At 35.6% G+C, this 16,546-nt stretch overlaps 1 protein-coding gene across 1 annotated transcript; it reads right to left on the bottom strand.

The window, feature by feature from the left end:
• Positions 1-218: 218 nt before the first annotated feature.
• RAD51AP2 (RAD51 associated protein 2) lies at positions 219-5,270 on the bottom strand. The gene is made up of 3 exons (XM_052647432.1): positions 2,009-5,270; positions 1,680-1,763; positions 219-337 (listed from the first exon to the last, which is right to left on the bottom strand). The coding sequence occupies exons 1-3, from the start codon at positions 5,268-5,270 to the stop codon at positions 219-221; spliced, it is 3,465 nt and encodes a 1,154-aa protein (XP_052503392.1).
• Between the last annotated feature and the right edge of the window lie 11,276 nt (positions 5,271-16,546).

The following is a 16,546-nucleotide window of genomic DNA, read 5'->3' as shown; positions in this document are numbered from 1 at the left end:
GCTATGAAAACATTAATGAAATATTTTATAGCATTTAAAGATAGATATACACATTAGATACACACATACACAAAACCCTCTCCAAATTTTATAATAAAGCACAAAACTTCTAAGATGGAAGAAAGCATTTATCCAAAGAAAGAAACAAAAGATTTATAGATGTGAACTGTTTTGAAATATTAAAGTCCAAAATCTTCTTTTAAGTTCTCGAAACATATTCATTTCAGATAGGGATGAAGTTGTTTAAGCTTAGCTTTTCTTGACAATCCAATCCTGATTGGTCGACCGCATGTCTTCAGAGGTAGTACTCTTGAAATTCCATATGAAAAACTGCTACCTAAAAGTGTAAGACAATAAAGGTACATAAGGGAGTAAAAATCACTCATAGTTTCTATGCTTAAAAATGATTCCTAACTTCTAAAATCACGATACTAACAACATTTACTGAGTCACTGAGCTAAGTGCTTTGAGTGCATTAGTTTACTTACTCTTATCTCCATTTTTTAAATGTGGAAAACTCAGCACAAAAAAGTTAAGTAACTTGCCCAACATAATATATCATAGCAATTAAATAAAATTAGCATTCCAGTCACGCAATCTGGCTTAACATCAATAAAACTATATAGAGTTTAAACTTAACATGATGTAGTGGCTGTAAAGACTATGTTATTTTTTCATTAGAAGTTATTAGACTATATGATTAATATGTACATGTGGCTTCTAATTTAGATTATTATAGATAATACAGCACAAATGTATTTCATCATCATGTATCAACATTTTGTAAAAAGTTCAAAACATCTGGCTACCTGATGCGAAGAATTCACTGGAAAAGACCCTGATGCTAGGGAAGATTGAAGGTGGAAGGAAAAGGGGACGACAGAGGATGAGATGGTTGGATGGCATCACCGACTCAATGGACATGAGTTTGAGTAAACTCAGGAGTCGGACACGACTAAGTGACTGAACTGAACTGAGAGCTGTGAGTTTCAGTTTTGTCTGGGGACTTACTGAGGAGTATACCCTCCAGATACAGCCTCTCACCCTCATTGGTACTACAAGTTAGAACAGATGGTAGACTTAGTGTATTTTATTCTGATATTTCAGACCTCTTAGGCAAAGAATAAGGTTAGCTGTTTAACTTTTCTTTAGTTTGATTCTTTTATAATCAAACATTTAAATGCCATAGTACTAAATGATGTTAATATATCTAAATGGTGCTAATTTCTTTCAAAATTACAATATGAAATGTCCATATAAACAGCCCTATAATATTTAAAGGATAGAAAACTGATAATAAGTTTATAATTGGAAGAAACACCAATGTAAATCTAACTTAGACAAATGCCTTTTTTGCTTTTGGTAATTAATGTTACATATATTAGATGTACATATTAGACCTATATAATACCTATCTTATATAGCTATTGCAAGACATCACTGAAAATATTTAAACCGTTTTATAGAGTATATTTTCTAGTTACATTCTAAATGATTTTTTTCATTTTTAGCCAATTTTTAACTGTAGGAATTTGTACCAATAAATTATTAATGTTTACAAAAGTATTAAATCTTTGTATTTATTTTTTAACAACCTAAGTATATTTTCCTTATGCTAAAAATACAAGAATGCAGTAACCATCTTAGAAAGTATTAAAGAAAATAACCAAAACTCCTACCTGCCTTCAGTAGATAATTGCATTTTTCTTCCTTAAATTCATCAGAGAAAAAAGTTGGTCTTTCAGGTGAAGGATTTTCACAACCTGAAAATAAAGACCAATGTGTTATAACAAAAAGTAACTTTTTATATTAACTGTCAATACTATAAACGAATTACTTTCTCAGAAATATTCCCTCCCATTGGTTCCTTATATATAATGGAAAAATAACATCAATAAACGCTGTCTTACACCTTACTTTCTTTTTTGCCAAAATTATATATTTGGCCTACAAAGGAAAAAATGCTGTATTTTATCTCAGAAAGTACATTTTAAAATCAATTTCATACCTTCCTTAGAAGTAGAATAAAGTAATTCTTCCTCTGGTGTTCTTAGGCAGCAATCATTAGGAACTTCCTGTTCACCATTTTTGGGTACTGTTTTCCACTTAAATAAACTTCGGTGTTTTTTATGCATATTAGGACTTGTTATCATATCACCAAGCAAAGAAGATGAACATAATTTGTTTTCTGTACCCATTTTCAAACCTTTTTCTATCTCCAATTTTACCTCCTCAACAGCATTTCTTTCTACAAAGTAATTTTCTTGCCTATTGTTGGTTTCCACAGTGCTTAGAATTTCATTTTCCTTACTAATTTCATGAAACATACGAAGTTCTTCAAGCACTAAATTAAATTTACTCTTCATTTCAAAATTGTTTGCTAGTGTCAGAACGTCTGTTGATAAACACTTGGCAGTTAAGTCCTGAAAACATTCATTGTTCCCTACACTCAAATGAGTTTCAAACTGATGATTAAAACATTCTGAAGAGTCATTCTTTGGATGAAAATGCTTTGAATTAGCTAACCCACTTTCTTGAAAAATACTCTCATATTCATTTCTGTCAACTATATTACTTTGATTAACGTATTTAGTCTCTTCCGCATCCAATTTAGTCATTAATGAAACTGGTTGCACAATAAACATGTCATCCATTGAATAAAAACTATTTTTTTCTTCTTTTTCTGTCTTAACATCTTCATGACCTTGGCAAAAGTTTGTTAAATTTTGTGCTGTGATTTTTCCTTCCTCCTTCAAAGTTAAGTCGTATTTTTTATCTTCAATTTCATTTATCAAGTTCCCAAAATCTAGCACCTGAGTTACAGTCATGGGATTAGTTTGTTCACTATGCTTTTTGTCATGGCTTGCCTGTATAGCCTGTTGCCTAGTATTGAAGAAATCTTTAAATATGTAGTTAAAATTAAAACTACTGATCTTATTATGCTTTTGCTTTTCTTCAGCATATAAATCTTGATTCTGCACATTTAATTCATAAGTTTTTTTGTTAATATATTTCCAGTTCTGTGTAAATTGAGAACAAGACCTAACATGTGTTTTATTAGTTTTAGAGCTACAGTGAATCCAATTATCCACACTCATGACTTGTTCAGGACGATTCTTATTCTTGTAACTAATTTCTTTTGTTGGAAAAATTTCATCAATGTCATCAAAGTCCATTAAAAGAGGAATTTTTTTATATGTTTCAGAAATTGGAAAGTATATGTTTTTACTTGTCATACTGAAGGAATTGGTAAGTTTTTTCTTAGGCTCTTCAAAAATTTGTTCACTTTTAAATAGCTTTCGTTTCTTTAGCTTAGGTTTCATATTATTTTCTAATAGTCTTGGAAAAGTTAAAATCCTGACTGAACATACAGTATGATTTTCCAATGTGATATTTTTTGGATAATTCAAATACATTATCCATTTGAAAATGCATCCCTCTTCTAATTTACAGTCATTTTCAACTATTGTAAAAGAGACAAAGTCATTGAGCAAAGAAGTTATGCTGGTTTTCAATATAATATTTAGAGGGTCCAAAACACTGGTTTGTAAACATATGCTTGAAATATCATTATTTATACTGACATTCATAGTCTCAGTTATTAGATTTTGAACATCAATTTGCTTTTTACACTTCAAAATTCCATACCAGGTTAAGATAGTATTATCTTTTTGATTTCCTGAAATATTTTCATGGAAATAAAATATTTCTGTAATGAAACTTTCAAAATTACTGCTTAAATGAAAATCTTTTTGTGTGCTATAATATCTGAAGTGTAGCATATTATCTTTTTCTCCATTATCTTTTAAGCAAAAAATTTGCTTTAAAGCTTTCTGACTACCCAGTGTTTCTGTCATGAAAGGCTTTGCTTTTTCATCATGTGTTTTCATGACTTTCATATTGTGATCATTTCTTTTACTTAGATCTATTTCTAATAATTGTTGCAAATTCAGTATTTCTCCAGCTTGTTTCATATTTTCATATTTCACCTTGTAACTATCCACAGTCCAACTATTTTCCCTATTTTTTCTCAAAATATATATAATGTTACAATCCCAGCTTTGCAGTTTTTCCAATCTGGTAAATATGTAGCTGTACAGGCATGTTTCTGTCTCCTTGCAATTTGCATTTTCTAGTTTTATAGTGAAATTCTTTGCAGAGTCTATTGCATCAGACTTGATACTACTGTGATTATAGTAGTGTAAACTGATCAAGTCTTTTTTTCTCACACAAACACTTTGGTTGCTGAGTGACTGGTGGTTACTTTCACAACAGTCAGAAAAAATATTTTCTGCATCCACAATTTTTTCATCATTCTGTAACTTTTGCTTCTTAACATCAGGTCTATTTTGGGACCAGTGAGTGTTTGTGAAATCCCTAACATATGCCTCATTTTTGTCATTTTTCTTCCTTATTTCCTTTAAATAGACAGAGGACATTTTGCTATTTAAATCAGTTGGAAACGCAGGGATACTTGTTGTACTCTTATCTCTAAAATAGCTAGGTTTGACAATTTCCATGCTGGGCCGGTTTTGAGATTTTGATATTTTTAGCGTAGATGCTGGAATGCTATTTTCTTTTTTATTTGATGGCATAACACTACCAGCTTTACATCTGTTCTTAATATCATGAAATGTTGATTTGGTCTCCTGGTAAAATGTGATATCTAAAAATGGATTTTCTGTCAGTTTTACGTCATTATTGTCTTCCTGACTATTGTCTCTCTCTTGAACTAAATATTGTTTTCCATCCTCGTTTTTAATTACATGTACATCGTGTACAGAGGCGTGGGACAGCTGACCAGTCTCTGTTTCAAATCTATCAGTGCAATGCACACTAAAAATCTCTCTGTCATACAGCCCTGGTTCGCAAGACGTTCTAGAAGCCTTCACACCAGAAGCAAAATTTTGTGAGGGTAGAGACCGCAAACAACTATCCATCTCAAATTTGCTATTTTGGCCTTCCGGATTATATATCTGTTTCCCACTGACAGATTTCTTCACACAGGAGTCTTTGGCGTTACCAAAAATCTCCTCAGTTGAAATCATGAGCTCTTTGAGGGGTCTGAGCGACAACTCCCAGACTTTTTCCACCTCAGACAAGCAAGGCACCAAAGGCAGCCTCCACGCCACCTCAGAAACACCACCGGTCTCCTCAAGACGGGGCTTCTTACTACGGGGTGGTAGGGAATCAGGGTCGTCAGAAGGTGGTAAAGGGGAGGCAGGCTCCCCGAGTTCGGAAACCTGCGGCGCGCGCTGCGTGAGCGACATGACAGCGAACTGAGGGAATCTGTCACAGGTTCCAGGCAGACTCGGGTCTCTGAGCCGGCTGGAGGCGGCTCTGAACCAATACATCCGCTCCAGCCCCGCCTCGGCCACGCCCCTGACACGTCCCCAGGGCCCGCCCCAGGGCCACGCCCACACCCTCCCCGGGGCAGCGAGCCTCACCCACGTAGTCTCTACCTCAAAAAACACCAAGCGCCTGTGACCGTTATTTTGTCTATTTTTAGAGCCCCTTGCTATTGTTACAATTGTAGCTGATCTAAACTTTTTCTTCCCTCTGATAGAATTAGAGAGAAAAGTCAAAATCTTTTTTTTTTTTTAATTTGTGAACGGAGACACCTGTATTTTTTAAATTCTAAAATTTTGTTTCTTCTCAGAAGAACGTCTCCACAGTTTCTCTGGACTATCTTGTCCATTGAAACCGTGTAGCCCTGTAAACACCTGACCAAATCTCCCTCTGTGTGGTAAAACTTTCTAACATGCTCTTAATGATGCCAGTGGCGTTTAAAAATCATATTCCCACTTCAGTCTTAAAGTGTGTTTTGAGAAAAGGCAGCACTGGTACTTAACAATCTGAATATTTCAGGAAAAAAGTCGTGTGGAAATTATTATCCAGATAACTATTAACCTACACTTTAAGATTGTAGAAAATTTTCAGCGCACCGTGGAGTTTTCTTTCCCAATGTTGTGATTTGTTTTGTTTTGTTTTAAGTCGCTCAGTCGTGTCCGACTCTTTGCGACTCCGTAGACTGTAGCCCACCAGGCTCCTCCGTCCATGGGATTCTCCAGGCAAGAATACTGGAGTGGGTTGCCATTTCCTTCTCCAGGGGATCTTCCCGACCCAGGGATCGAACCCAGGTCTCCTGCATTGCAGGCACACGCTTTAACCTCTGAGCCACCAGGGAAGCCCTGTTGTGAATACAATTACTTAAAAATTATATGTTTCAGCTATTCTATTTATTGTAAGTGTAATCAGACAGTTCTGAGTCACATAATAAATTTTGTAAATGTTATTTTTCTTTTTTCTGGTTTGAAAACAATATATTCTCTTCAGTCAATTCTCATTTTTGTGACTGTCATAATTCTAAAGAAAGCAATGCTCAAAGTGTTTACTATTATTCTTATATACATGTTCATTAAGAAATATGTCATTACTGTTCAGTAATCAGAAGCTTCTATCCCCTTGATGATAGTTTCAAAGTTGATAAGCTGTATATTCACAGAAACATACATATATATATATAAAATCTCAGAAACTGTAAGTGTATAAATGGCAAACTATGACTGGCATACTGCTTTAGTTAATAAACTAAAACATCAGCCTCTTGTCTCATAAATATTCTTAGATATATTATGATTCCAATTCTAGACATTACTTTAGCTTGTGAATTCCTCCAGAGAAATGTTTACTTAAATTTATAGAAAGCCTTACAGTATAAGCACTTCATCAACACTATAAATATAAATGTGGCAATAGTTCAGGTTATATATCAGCAAGTTCTCAAAGTACTGTTCCTATATATCTCTAGTTGCATTGTGTTTTTTTTTAATCTCAGATTTTCCATAATTCTACAGTCCATTCAAATGCACTCTGTTGTATGCTTTGACCAACCCATAGACTGACTTGCATAGCCAGTTCAGCTCAGTCGCTCAGTCATGTCTGACTCTTTGCAACCCCATGAACCACAGCACACCAGGCCTCCCTGACCATCACCAACTCCTGGAGTTCACCCAAACCCATGTCCATTGAGTCGGTGATGCCATCCAACCATCTCATTCTCTGTCATCCCCTTCTCCTCCTGCCCTCAATCTTTCTCATCATCAGGGTCTTTTCAAATGAGTCAGCTCTTCGCATCAGGTGGCCAAAGTATTGGAGTTTCAGCTTCAACATCAGTCCTTCCAATGAACACACAGGACCAATCTCCTTTAGGATGGACTGGTTGGCTCTCCTTGCAGTCCAAGGGACGCTCAAGAGTCTTCTCCAACACCATAGTTCAAAAGCATTAATTCTTCAGTGCTCAGCTTTCTTCACAGTCCAACTCTCACATCCATACATGACCAATGGAAAAACCTCAAATTGAAATTTGCTCATATTAGCATCATTATTCAAGTTGACATGATTAAATAACTAAATAACAACAACAGCACTTTTACTATTCAAAATGTATTTAGTGATGTCTTAAGTGTATTTTAAGCTTATGGTTTTGGTTTTGATTTTATATGTTAAAATGGAGAGTTGATTGAGCTCATATCAGCATAAAGCCAAAAACTGACTTTAAATATTACTGGTTTTAATGTCATTTAAATTTCATGGTAAAACCAGATATTTGACAGGGTAGTTTTTCTCTTTTATATCTTTTAATAAAGCATGTAAATGATGAATAAATACACTCAACCTAAAACTTTCAGAACAACAAGTTAATCAAATATGTTTTAAACACTTAACAACTAACAAAAATATTTGAAACAAATACAGGGGTTAAAGAAGAAAATACCAACATTTACTAAAAATGTTTAAAATAAATATGGCTATAAATAACACAAAAAGCATTCTTTATAAAGTCACTAAGAAGCTCTAGTTGGGAAAATATTTAAGAAAACTGTGATGTTCTGTATATCCACATATGCAATTAACCTTTCAGCTGAGTAACAACAGTAATTTATAAAAAGTCTTAAGTGAGACAATGTATATGCAAATACTTTGAGTTTTAAACTATCTCCTTATTATCCATTTTCATTAATAACATCATTATCTACCCAGTATTCTGAACTAGAAACTCTTGCTGCTGCTGCTAAGTCGCTTCAGTCGTGTCCGATTCTGTGCGACCCCATAGACGGCAGCCTGCCAGGCTCCCCCGTCCCTGGGATTCTCCAGGCAAGAATACTGGAGTGGGTTGCCATCTCCTTCTCCAATGAATGAAAGTGAAAAGTGAGAGTGAAGTCGCTCAGTGGTGTCCGACACTTCGCGACCCCATGGACTGCAGCCCACCAGGCTCCTCCATCCATGGGATTTTCCAGGCAAGAGTACTAGAGTGGGGTGCCATTGCTTTCTCCGAGAAACTCTTACTGTTATCCTTATTTCTTTTCTCTCTTTTACAGTCTTTCCCCATCACCCAATCCCTTTGTAGACATTCATCAAATCTTATTAATTCCATATTAAATATGACCCAGGAATGACTCCTCTACTCTTTATCCCTAATGCTTCTGCTTTATTTTAGACCCTCATCACCTCCTGCTGAGAAGAGTAAAAAGAATGGTCTTTTCACTAGTCTCCTCTTTGACTTCCACCCACCACTATCATGAGATTTTTCTTCCTAAAATATTAATCACTTTGTCGCTTGTTTCCTAACCAAGAACTTATCTTGACTCATTGATGCTCATAAAATAAAATACAGACTCTTTAATTTGATATGCAAAGTTCTTTGTAGTTCTCCAAACTGTTTTTTCAGCTGCTTCTTATATTACACAACACAACTTGATTTCCTGCATCACTAAGCTTTTCACCATTCTTCAAATATATAAAGTCCTTTCACAGCTTCAAGTCTTGGGCATATGCTGGTTCATTTGTGTAAGTATGATGTCAGGCTTTACTTAAAAGTCTTCTGAATTCCTTCCAGTTTACAGCTATGTTATATGTTTAGACACCCACAGTTTCATCTGCTCCTCATTCTTTAGTTCTAAATATGATTTCATTAATGTACTATTATATTTTTGCATGGTTAGTTACTCAAAGATAATTTTTTTTTCCTAAGCCCTGACTGTTGGAAAGCCAGGGGAAATGTTCAACTATTTCCAACATTCCTTTGATGGTCTAATAAATTTCAGCAACAATTAAAAGATTCTTTGCTCCTGAGATAAAAGCAAGAGTCTGTATTATTTTGAAATTCATACAATTGTAAATAACACCTCTTTAAAAAAAAATTGTGAATTCTTTCCAATTAACCTTTCACAAGAATCTTTTCAAGATTTTGAGATGGCAAAATGTCTATAATTATTTTTATCATACAAACTTGTAATTACTTAGATTACCTTCTCCTTTTGTATAATTTTTCTGCTGAGATTAGTCATTTTGTTATGATTGGTTGCATAATAAATATTTAGCTGGGCATTGAAAATTCATAAAACTATAATTTACTTTAAAATGTGAAGGAATTATATACATTTACATTAAATACAAAATACAGTTAACATTAAAAACTACACTGAACATAATTTTTTTATCCTGAAAGCAATATAGAATAACATTGAGGTGAGTAGGCTCTGGAGTTAAATTGTCTGTGTTTAAATCTATGGTCTACATCTTCCTAGTTTTGTAAGCTGAGCCAGTTACTTAACCTTTCTGAGACAGATCCCTGTAAGTGGGAATTGTAAAGTAGTAATAGAACTTACCTCTTAGGCTATTGTGATTTAAATGAAATACATCATGTAAAGCATTTAGAAGAGAGTTGGACATGTAAATAGATATTTATTAACATCGAACTAGCAAGGTGTTAGACTAGGTCTTACAGTTTGATGAATGTCAGCATCTCTATCCAACCCTCCATTTCAGTAATATCCTGTGGGTAGCTTAGAGTAGGCCTTGATGGAAGTATTTCTATTTAAATTGCCAAAATCAGAAACAATACAAATTAGGGAGTTGTTTTTTTTTTTTTAAGTTCTAGACAAGCCAGGTGTCAAACAGCTACCAGCATAGTATTGAATCAAACTCTATTATACAATACTTCAGATACATTACTCTGTAAATCAATTCTCACTACAGAATTGTAGCTGCGGTAAGCCAGGGAGTTTTTGTGTCTTGTCTGGCTAAAGCAGTGCTTACATGTGCGTGCATGTGTGTGCAATTGCTAGGCTGCATCCGACTCAGAGAGGCAATTTGACAGATTATATATTGGTACCAGGACATATTGTGAAAACTTTAAAACAACAAAACAAAACTATATTAGCTTGTTTCCATCTCATGTGATAATTTTTATGGGTGAAGAATCCTAAATTTGCCACCCACAAAAAAGTATAACTCTCTCAATATTTTAAGTTTGCCTATAGTTCTATAATTTCAGAATAGCCATAGGTTCAGGTCAGAGGAAAGGAATGGATCGAAAGAATGCTTCTTCTATCACTATTTAGGGCAGAGTATAGTCATTGTTTACTGTCAATCAATAATCACTGTCAACTAAATAACATAATTTTCAAAGTACTTTAAGTGAATGCTCTCATCTGATTTAACTATCCTTCAATTTGCTGAATGAAATACCTGTTATCTGCAAGAAACTATGCCTCATACTGAAGTAAATACTATGACGTATAAAATGTAATCTTTGTCTCTAACAAATACATTCCAGCCAGAAATATGCATATAAAAGGATAAAGGTGATATAAAACTAACACTACATTGCCCGTTACATAGCCCAGTTAATCAGGCCGTTCACAACTTTGTCCTAGACTGTTTTTTAGCCTGATCTCCAACTAATCCATTCCCTTCTCCCATGCCTCTCACACTCTGCCTCACCAAGTTGCTTTCAATTCCCCAAATACTCATGTTTTCTTGTTGTTACTCAGTTCTCAAGACAGTTATTGAGTATTATGTTCCAGGCTTCCCTGATGGCTCAGTTGGTAGAGTCTGCCTGCAATGTGGGAGATCCAGGTTCAATCCCTGGGTGGAAGATCCCCTGGACAAGGAAATGGCAACTCACGCCAGTATTCTTGCTTAGAGAATTCCATGGACAGAAGAGCCTGGTGGGCTGCAATCCATGGGGTCACAAAGAGTCAGACACAACTGAGTGACTAACACTTCCACTTTCATGTTCCAGGAACTGGGTTAGGTATTAGGTATTCAAAATCAAGACAGTCTTTTTTCAAAGACTTTTTCAAGGGGTTTACAATATAATAGGAGAAACAGGCATATAAAGTATACAGACATATAATAGTATAAGTGCTACAATAGAGGAATACCCAAGCACTGAAGAGACAAGACGAAACCTAGTCTGGAAGTTTAGGGAAGATACCTAGGAAGAAATGATGCTCAAAAGCTCATTCTTAAAGGATACATTAATTCATTCCATACTTAGGAGCCTATAATTTTCTATAAAGTATCTTTTTTTCTTTTCTCCATACTAAGCAGTTTTTATCCATATCCCCATTATTTCAGACATCTATTGTAATGCTTATAAAATTACATAATGTTATATACTATCTCCTCTACTAAACTATTAGCTCCTTGACACTTAAAACAGTTATTTTGTTTACCTTTGCATTTCTGGTGTATAGCATGGGTCTTACCATATAATAAATAATAATAATTTTTAATTGTTGGGTTGACTATATACCAATTGAGTAATATTAGCACTATTAAGAAATTGATTGTTGTTATTGTTTAGTCACTAACGCATGTCTAACTCTTTGCAACCCCAGGGACTGCAGCATGCTAGGCTTCCCTGTCCTTCTCTGTCTTCCAGAGTGTGCTCAAACTCATGTTCATTGAGTTGGTGATGCCATCCAATCATCTCATTCTCTGTGGAATTCAGTGAAGAATGAAGTAAGTTTTAGATAGGAAGGTGAGAAATCTTTACAGAGGAGAGAGATTGAACTGGGTCTTGAAAAGTGAAAGTGAAGTCGCTCAGTCGTGTCTGGACTCTTTGCAACCCCGTGGACTGTAACCTACCAGGCTTTTCCATCCATGGGATTTTCCAGGCAAGAATACTGGAGTGGGTTGCCATTTCCTTCTCCAGGAGATCTTCCCGACCCAGCGATTGAACCCGTGTCTCCTGCATTGTAGGCAGACGCTTTACCATCTGAGCCACCAAGGAAGTTTTGAAAAACAAGATCTAGACAGCCTCAGGAGAGTAGTTTCAACTAGAAAACAAAAAGGATCTAAGATCTAAAAAATAGAACTCTGCTTTCACAGAAATAAAAGAAGTGTAGAAATAGCTCTAACATTGGACTGAGAGAAATAAGGATGAACTAATTAGGAAAGTCGTTAATCCAAGAAGTTTGGCTATAGAAAGTGCTACCTAGTCAGGACATAAAATAACTACGGTCTGAAAGAAATAAAGTGATATTTTTTAAAACCAAATCTACATAGAGGCTATAATATAGTAACACATCTATTGTGAATGTATCAATAATATATGCCCCAGAATTCCTAATTATAATGAATGAGTTGAGCACACTCTTCATAACTGAACCCCACACATTCTATACCTTAGTGGATCTTATCAGAGAAGAGTTAATGATAGAAAAATGTGACCCAGGCCATGACTCTCTTGAGGAGGTTTTTGAGGGAGTCTTGAAAATAGACAGCCAAGAATCATAGAAAGTGGAAAGGAAATGTAACTTTAGGACATGCAGAGAGGCAATTAGTTGCCCACTGTAGGGTGTTGTCACATAATTCTATTAAACAGCAACTCTTTCCTTAATTTTTAAAAGTTTCTCATAGATAGCTATGCCCTATGAGAAACAAAGTAGCAGAGGAATACATATTCAGTTTCATAAAGTTATCTGACACATATTCATTATATACATAATACTGGATACATAGTGCTTAATCATGAATAGATTAGGGTTAGGGTTAGCAGTGTCACCTGTTTTGCAGTTTTCCTGAGGCCAGACATGCTAATCACCCACTTGAAAAGTGAAAGTGAAAGTCGCTCCGTCGTGTCCTACTCAGTCCATGGAATTCTCCTGTCCAGGATACTGGAGTGGGAAGCTGCTTCCTTCTCCAGGGGATCTTCCCAACCCAGGGATCAAACCCGGGTCTCCCACATTGCAGGCGGATTCTTTACCAACTGAGCTACCAGGGAAGCCCCCATATATAACTGTAATAATCACTGGCTTACTACAGTTATATATCAACTTCCAAAAGCTAAACCTATGCTATCTGGAGACCACTCAGAGGGACTCTAGAGGTGACTCTTAAAAGTTATCTAGTTCAGACCTTGAACAATAACCTGGAAAAACATATATATGTATAACAATGACATCTTTCAGAAAACAGAGAAATAGGACAGAGGCTGGGCTTGGTATATAATGAGTAGCTAAGCAAAGACAGAACCACAACAATCATGGTTGGTATAAAGATCCTTTTTCTCATATGAGAAAAACTAAAAGGTGAGAAGGAGAAGCACTGTGACCATACATTTCCAAGCTCTCCTAATTAGAATATAAAGGAAAAATATGTGTGTTCTCCATTATAAAAATAATATAAAGAATCAAAGGATTAAAAATAGAATTTTAGTTTAATATGATCTACGACCATCCATCAGAGAAGGCAATGGCAACCCACTTCAGTGGGTTCTTGCCTGGAGAATCCCAGGGACAGGGGAGCCTGGTGGGCTGCCATCTATGGAGTTGCACAGAGTCGGACACAACTGAAGCAACTTAGCAGCAGAAGCAGCAGCATGACCATCCATGTTTTGTAGTAATTTAATCTTCAATAATACTACATAAAAAGGCATAGAGGTTTTCTTTGTTTTTTGTTTATAAAATATCTGCTGGATGGAAACAAATACACCAAAAGAAAAAAGAAACCCTCATTTCAATTCAAACAATATTTAGTACACAATATGTATTCAATGGGCTTCCCAGGTGATGCTAGTGGTTAAAAAACCCATCTGCCAATGCAGGAGACATAAGAGACACAGGTTCAATCCCTGGGTCAGGAAGATACCCTTGGAGGAGGGCATGGCAACCCACTCCAGTATTCTTGCCTGGAGAACCCCATAGACAGAGGAGCCTGGCGGGCTACAGTCCATAGAGTCTCACAGAGTCAGACATGACTGAAGCGACTTAGCACACACTCATCCATGTGCTCAACACTGTATTAGATGCCATCCTCTTCTGAAAAGTACAGACTTATATATGTGTCTTGCTGATGAATAGCCTTCTGCTTGCACGGTAATGTAATAGCTGCATCATCTTTTCCACTTTTACTCTCCAAACTCCTCTCTGATAAAATAATTTTTTCAAAAAGGCAATATTTTAACTTATGCAGGCCACTGAAGAAAAAACCTTTTATATTGGATTTTATTTATAAACTAATTTTCTCAAACTATAATTATCCATCTTTGAAGTATTGATACAAGGTCAAACTTTGTCAGGAACCTCAAAATATTTAAAGTTAAGAGACCAGAAGCGGGAATCCTCACACTCTATGACAATAGCAGAGCCCAACAGGAAGAAGGAAGACTCCTCTTCTTTCCTGGCAATAAATTGGCCAATGAAAACCCATGGGCTCTGCTTACTGTAGTCCTCCCAACTTTCCCCCTCTATACAAAAAAGTTCATCCCTTGCTTGTGCAACCACTTGCATGTGGCTTGCCATGGCTGCAGACCTCAACTGCAATTCTCTGCAGATCCTGAATAAACCCATCTTTGCTGGAGAAATAACTGGCAGTCTATTTGTCTTAGACCACAAAGGGTTACCTACATATAGACAATCACCCACAAAATGTTGAGATGCATGACATTTCCCTTAGAAACTCTAAAAGGGAAAACCATTTAAACTTTTAAAAAGGCCTTGAAAAGCTGTGATTAGGTCCAAGGAACACTTAGGGGAAGAAAATAATCTAGCACAACCTCCATTTGTCAGTAGCAAGGAGAAGAAGAGAAAGGAAGGGGGAGTGGAGGAAGAGATGTCAACGTAAAGAAGAATACAAAAATTTTCCTGGCTTACAAATGATTACACTGGTTGCCAAAAGATGGTTTGGTTCTAGTGTCTAACGCCAATTGCAAACACTGTTGCCTAGTCAAATAAATCTAGAAACTCCCATTTGTCAAATATAAAGTCCTCTTTTCTTCATAAATTCAATCACATGACATCATGGAAATTAATTTAAGCATTAAATCACTTCTTGTTTAAGCTCTTTTATAATGTATTTCACTACATATGGTACAAACCTATATTGAATAATAAGTATAATCACCTGATGGGAGATGTTTTCTCTTTAAAATCAGTATAAAAACAACTGTTTTTCATTGTTTAGAGTTCTATAAACAGAAAATTATGTATCACACTTACAATACCAATTATGAAACAGAATCATTAATAAGTTGTAAAAATAATCTTTCCAATTGTCAGAATTCTAAACTGAATTTTAAATCTTCTAAGTTGTAAAATCACAGAAAAACAACACATTGAAAATGAACACTAAAGAGACAGGAAATTAATCCACCAAATAATTACTAAGCTCTACTATGAAGCATGAACTTGGCAGTTTGAGTAAATTAAAGTAGAAATATAAGACACAGATTCTGCACTAAGGAGCTTTAAAATACAGTTGGATATTAAAATCTAAAAGGAAAACTATGTGTCTTGGTGATATTTCATTGATTGTTCCATGCATCTTACATCCAATAGAAATTGAAAAGAAAGAACTATCAGTTTGGAATAGATAATCAGGGAAGTCATCACAGTACTTGAACAAGACCTTGAAGAATAAGTAGGAAATGTTACTGCTATTCAAATTCAGCAATGTCCTGTACTCTGATTCTTTGGTGGAAACTTGCCAATCCATTCTAAAATTCCTCACGTGGGGTACAAATTGGTGAGAAGATCCTGCCCTGCTCAGGCTCACTTAAAAGATGCTATGGTGGGTCCTTAGTATCTACTGGTTCAATGTGTACAGCTTTAGCCAACCAAGGATTGAAAATATTGGAGCAGAAATTCCAGAGAGTTCCAAAAAGCTGAACAGGCAACTACTTACATAGCACTTACATTGTATTTATAACTATCTACGAGATCCCCTGGAGATGGGAATGGCAACCTACTCCAGTATTCTTGCCTGGAGAATTCCATGAACAGAGGAGCCTGGAGAGCTACAGTCCATGGGATCACAAAGAGTCAGACATGACTGAGTGACTAACCCTTTTAATTTTCACGCAGCATTTACATTGTATTTACAAGTATTTGCACAGTATTTACATTACATTCAGTATTAACAGTAATCTAGAGACAATTTAAAGTGTATGGGAAGATATGCATAAGTTATATATAAGCTATTTTATATAAGAGAGTTGAACATCCATAAATTTCAATACCAATGGGGTCCTAGAACTAATCCCCTGTAGATACCAAGACAACCGTTGTTGTTCATTCACTAAGTCATGTCTGACTTTTTGTGACCCCATGGAAAACTGTATTCTATTCTAATTCCAGATCTAGGATCTGATAAGAAATTACTACCACAACCTGTTACTTGCCCCAGCTCTGGTTCACTTCACAGCAGAGCATCATCATAACTACCAAAGAGGACAATTTTCTTCTCTCTGAAG

Source organism: Budorcas taxicolor, chromosome 11 (genome assembly GCF_023091745.1).
Source record: "Budorcas taxicolor isolate Tak-1 chromosome 11, Takin1.1, whole genome shotgun sequence".
Lineage (NCBI taxonomy): Eukaryota > Metazoa > Chordata > Mammalia > Artiodactyla > Bovidae > Budorcas > Budorcas taxicolor.
This window is presented reverse-complemented; position numbering and strand designations above follow the sequence as displayed.

What these genes read in the sequence shown, in the direction of transcription:
- RAD51AP2 (XM_052647432.1), bottom strand. Translation starts at nt 5,270, where the DNA reads ATGTCGCTCACGCAGCGCGCGCCGCAGGTTTCCGAACTCGGGGAGCCT. An exon ending in TTATTCTACTTCTAAGGAAG is followed by an intron (nt 1,764 to 2,008) that starts GTATGAAATTGA and finishes CTTTATTTTCAG; the next exon opens with GTTGTGAAAATCCTTCACCT. An exon ending in CAATTATCTACTGAAGGCAG is followed by an intron (nt 338 to 1,679) that starts GTAGGAGTTTTG and finishes TTACACTTTTAG; the next exon opens with GTAGCAGTTTTTCATATGGA.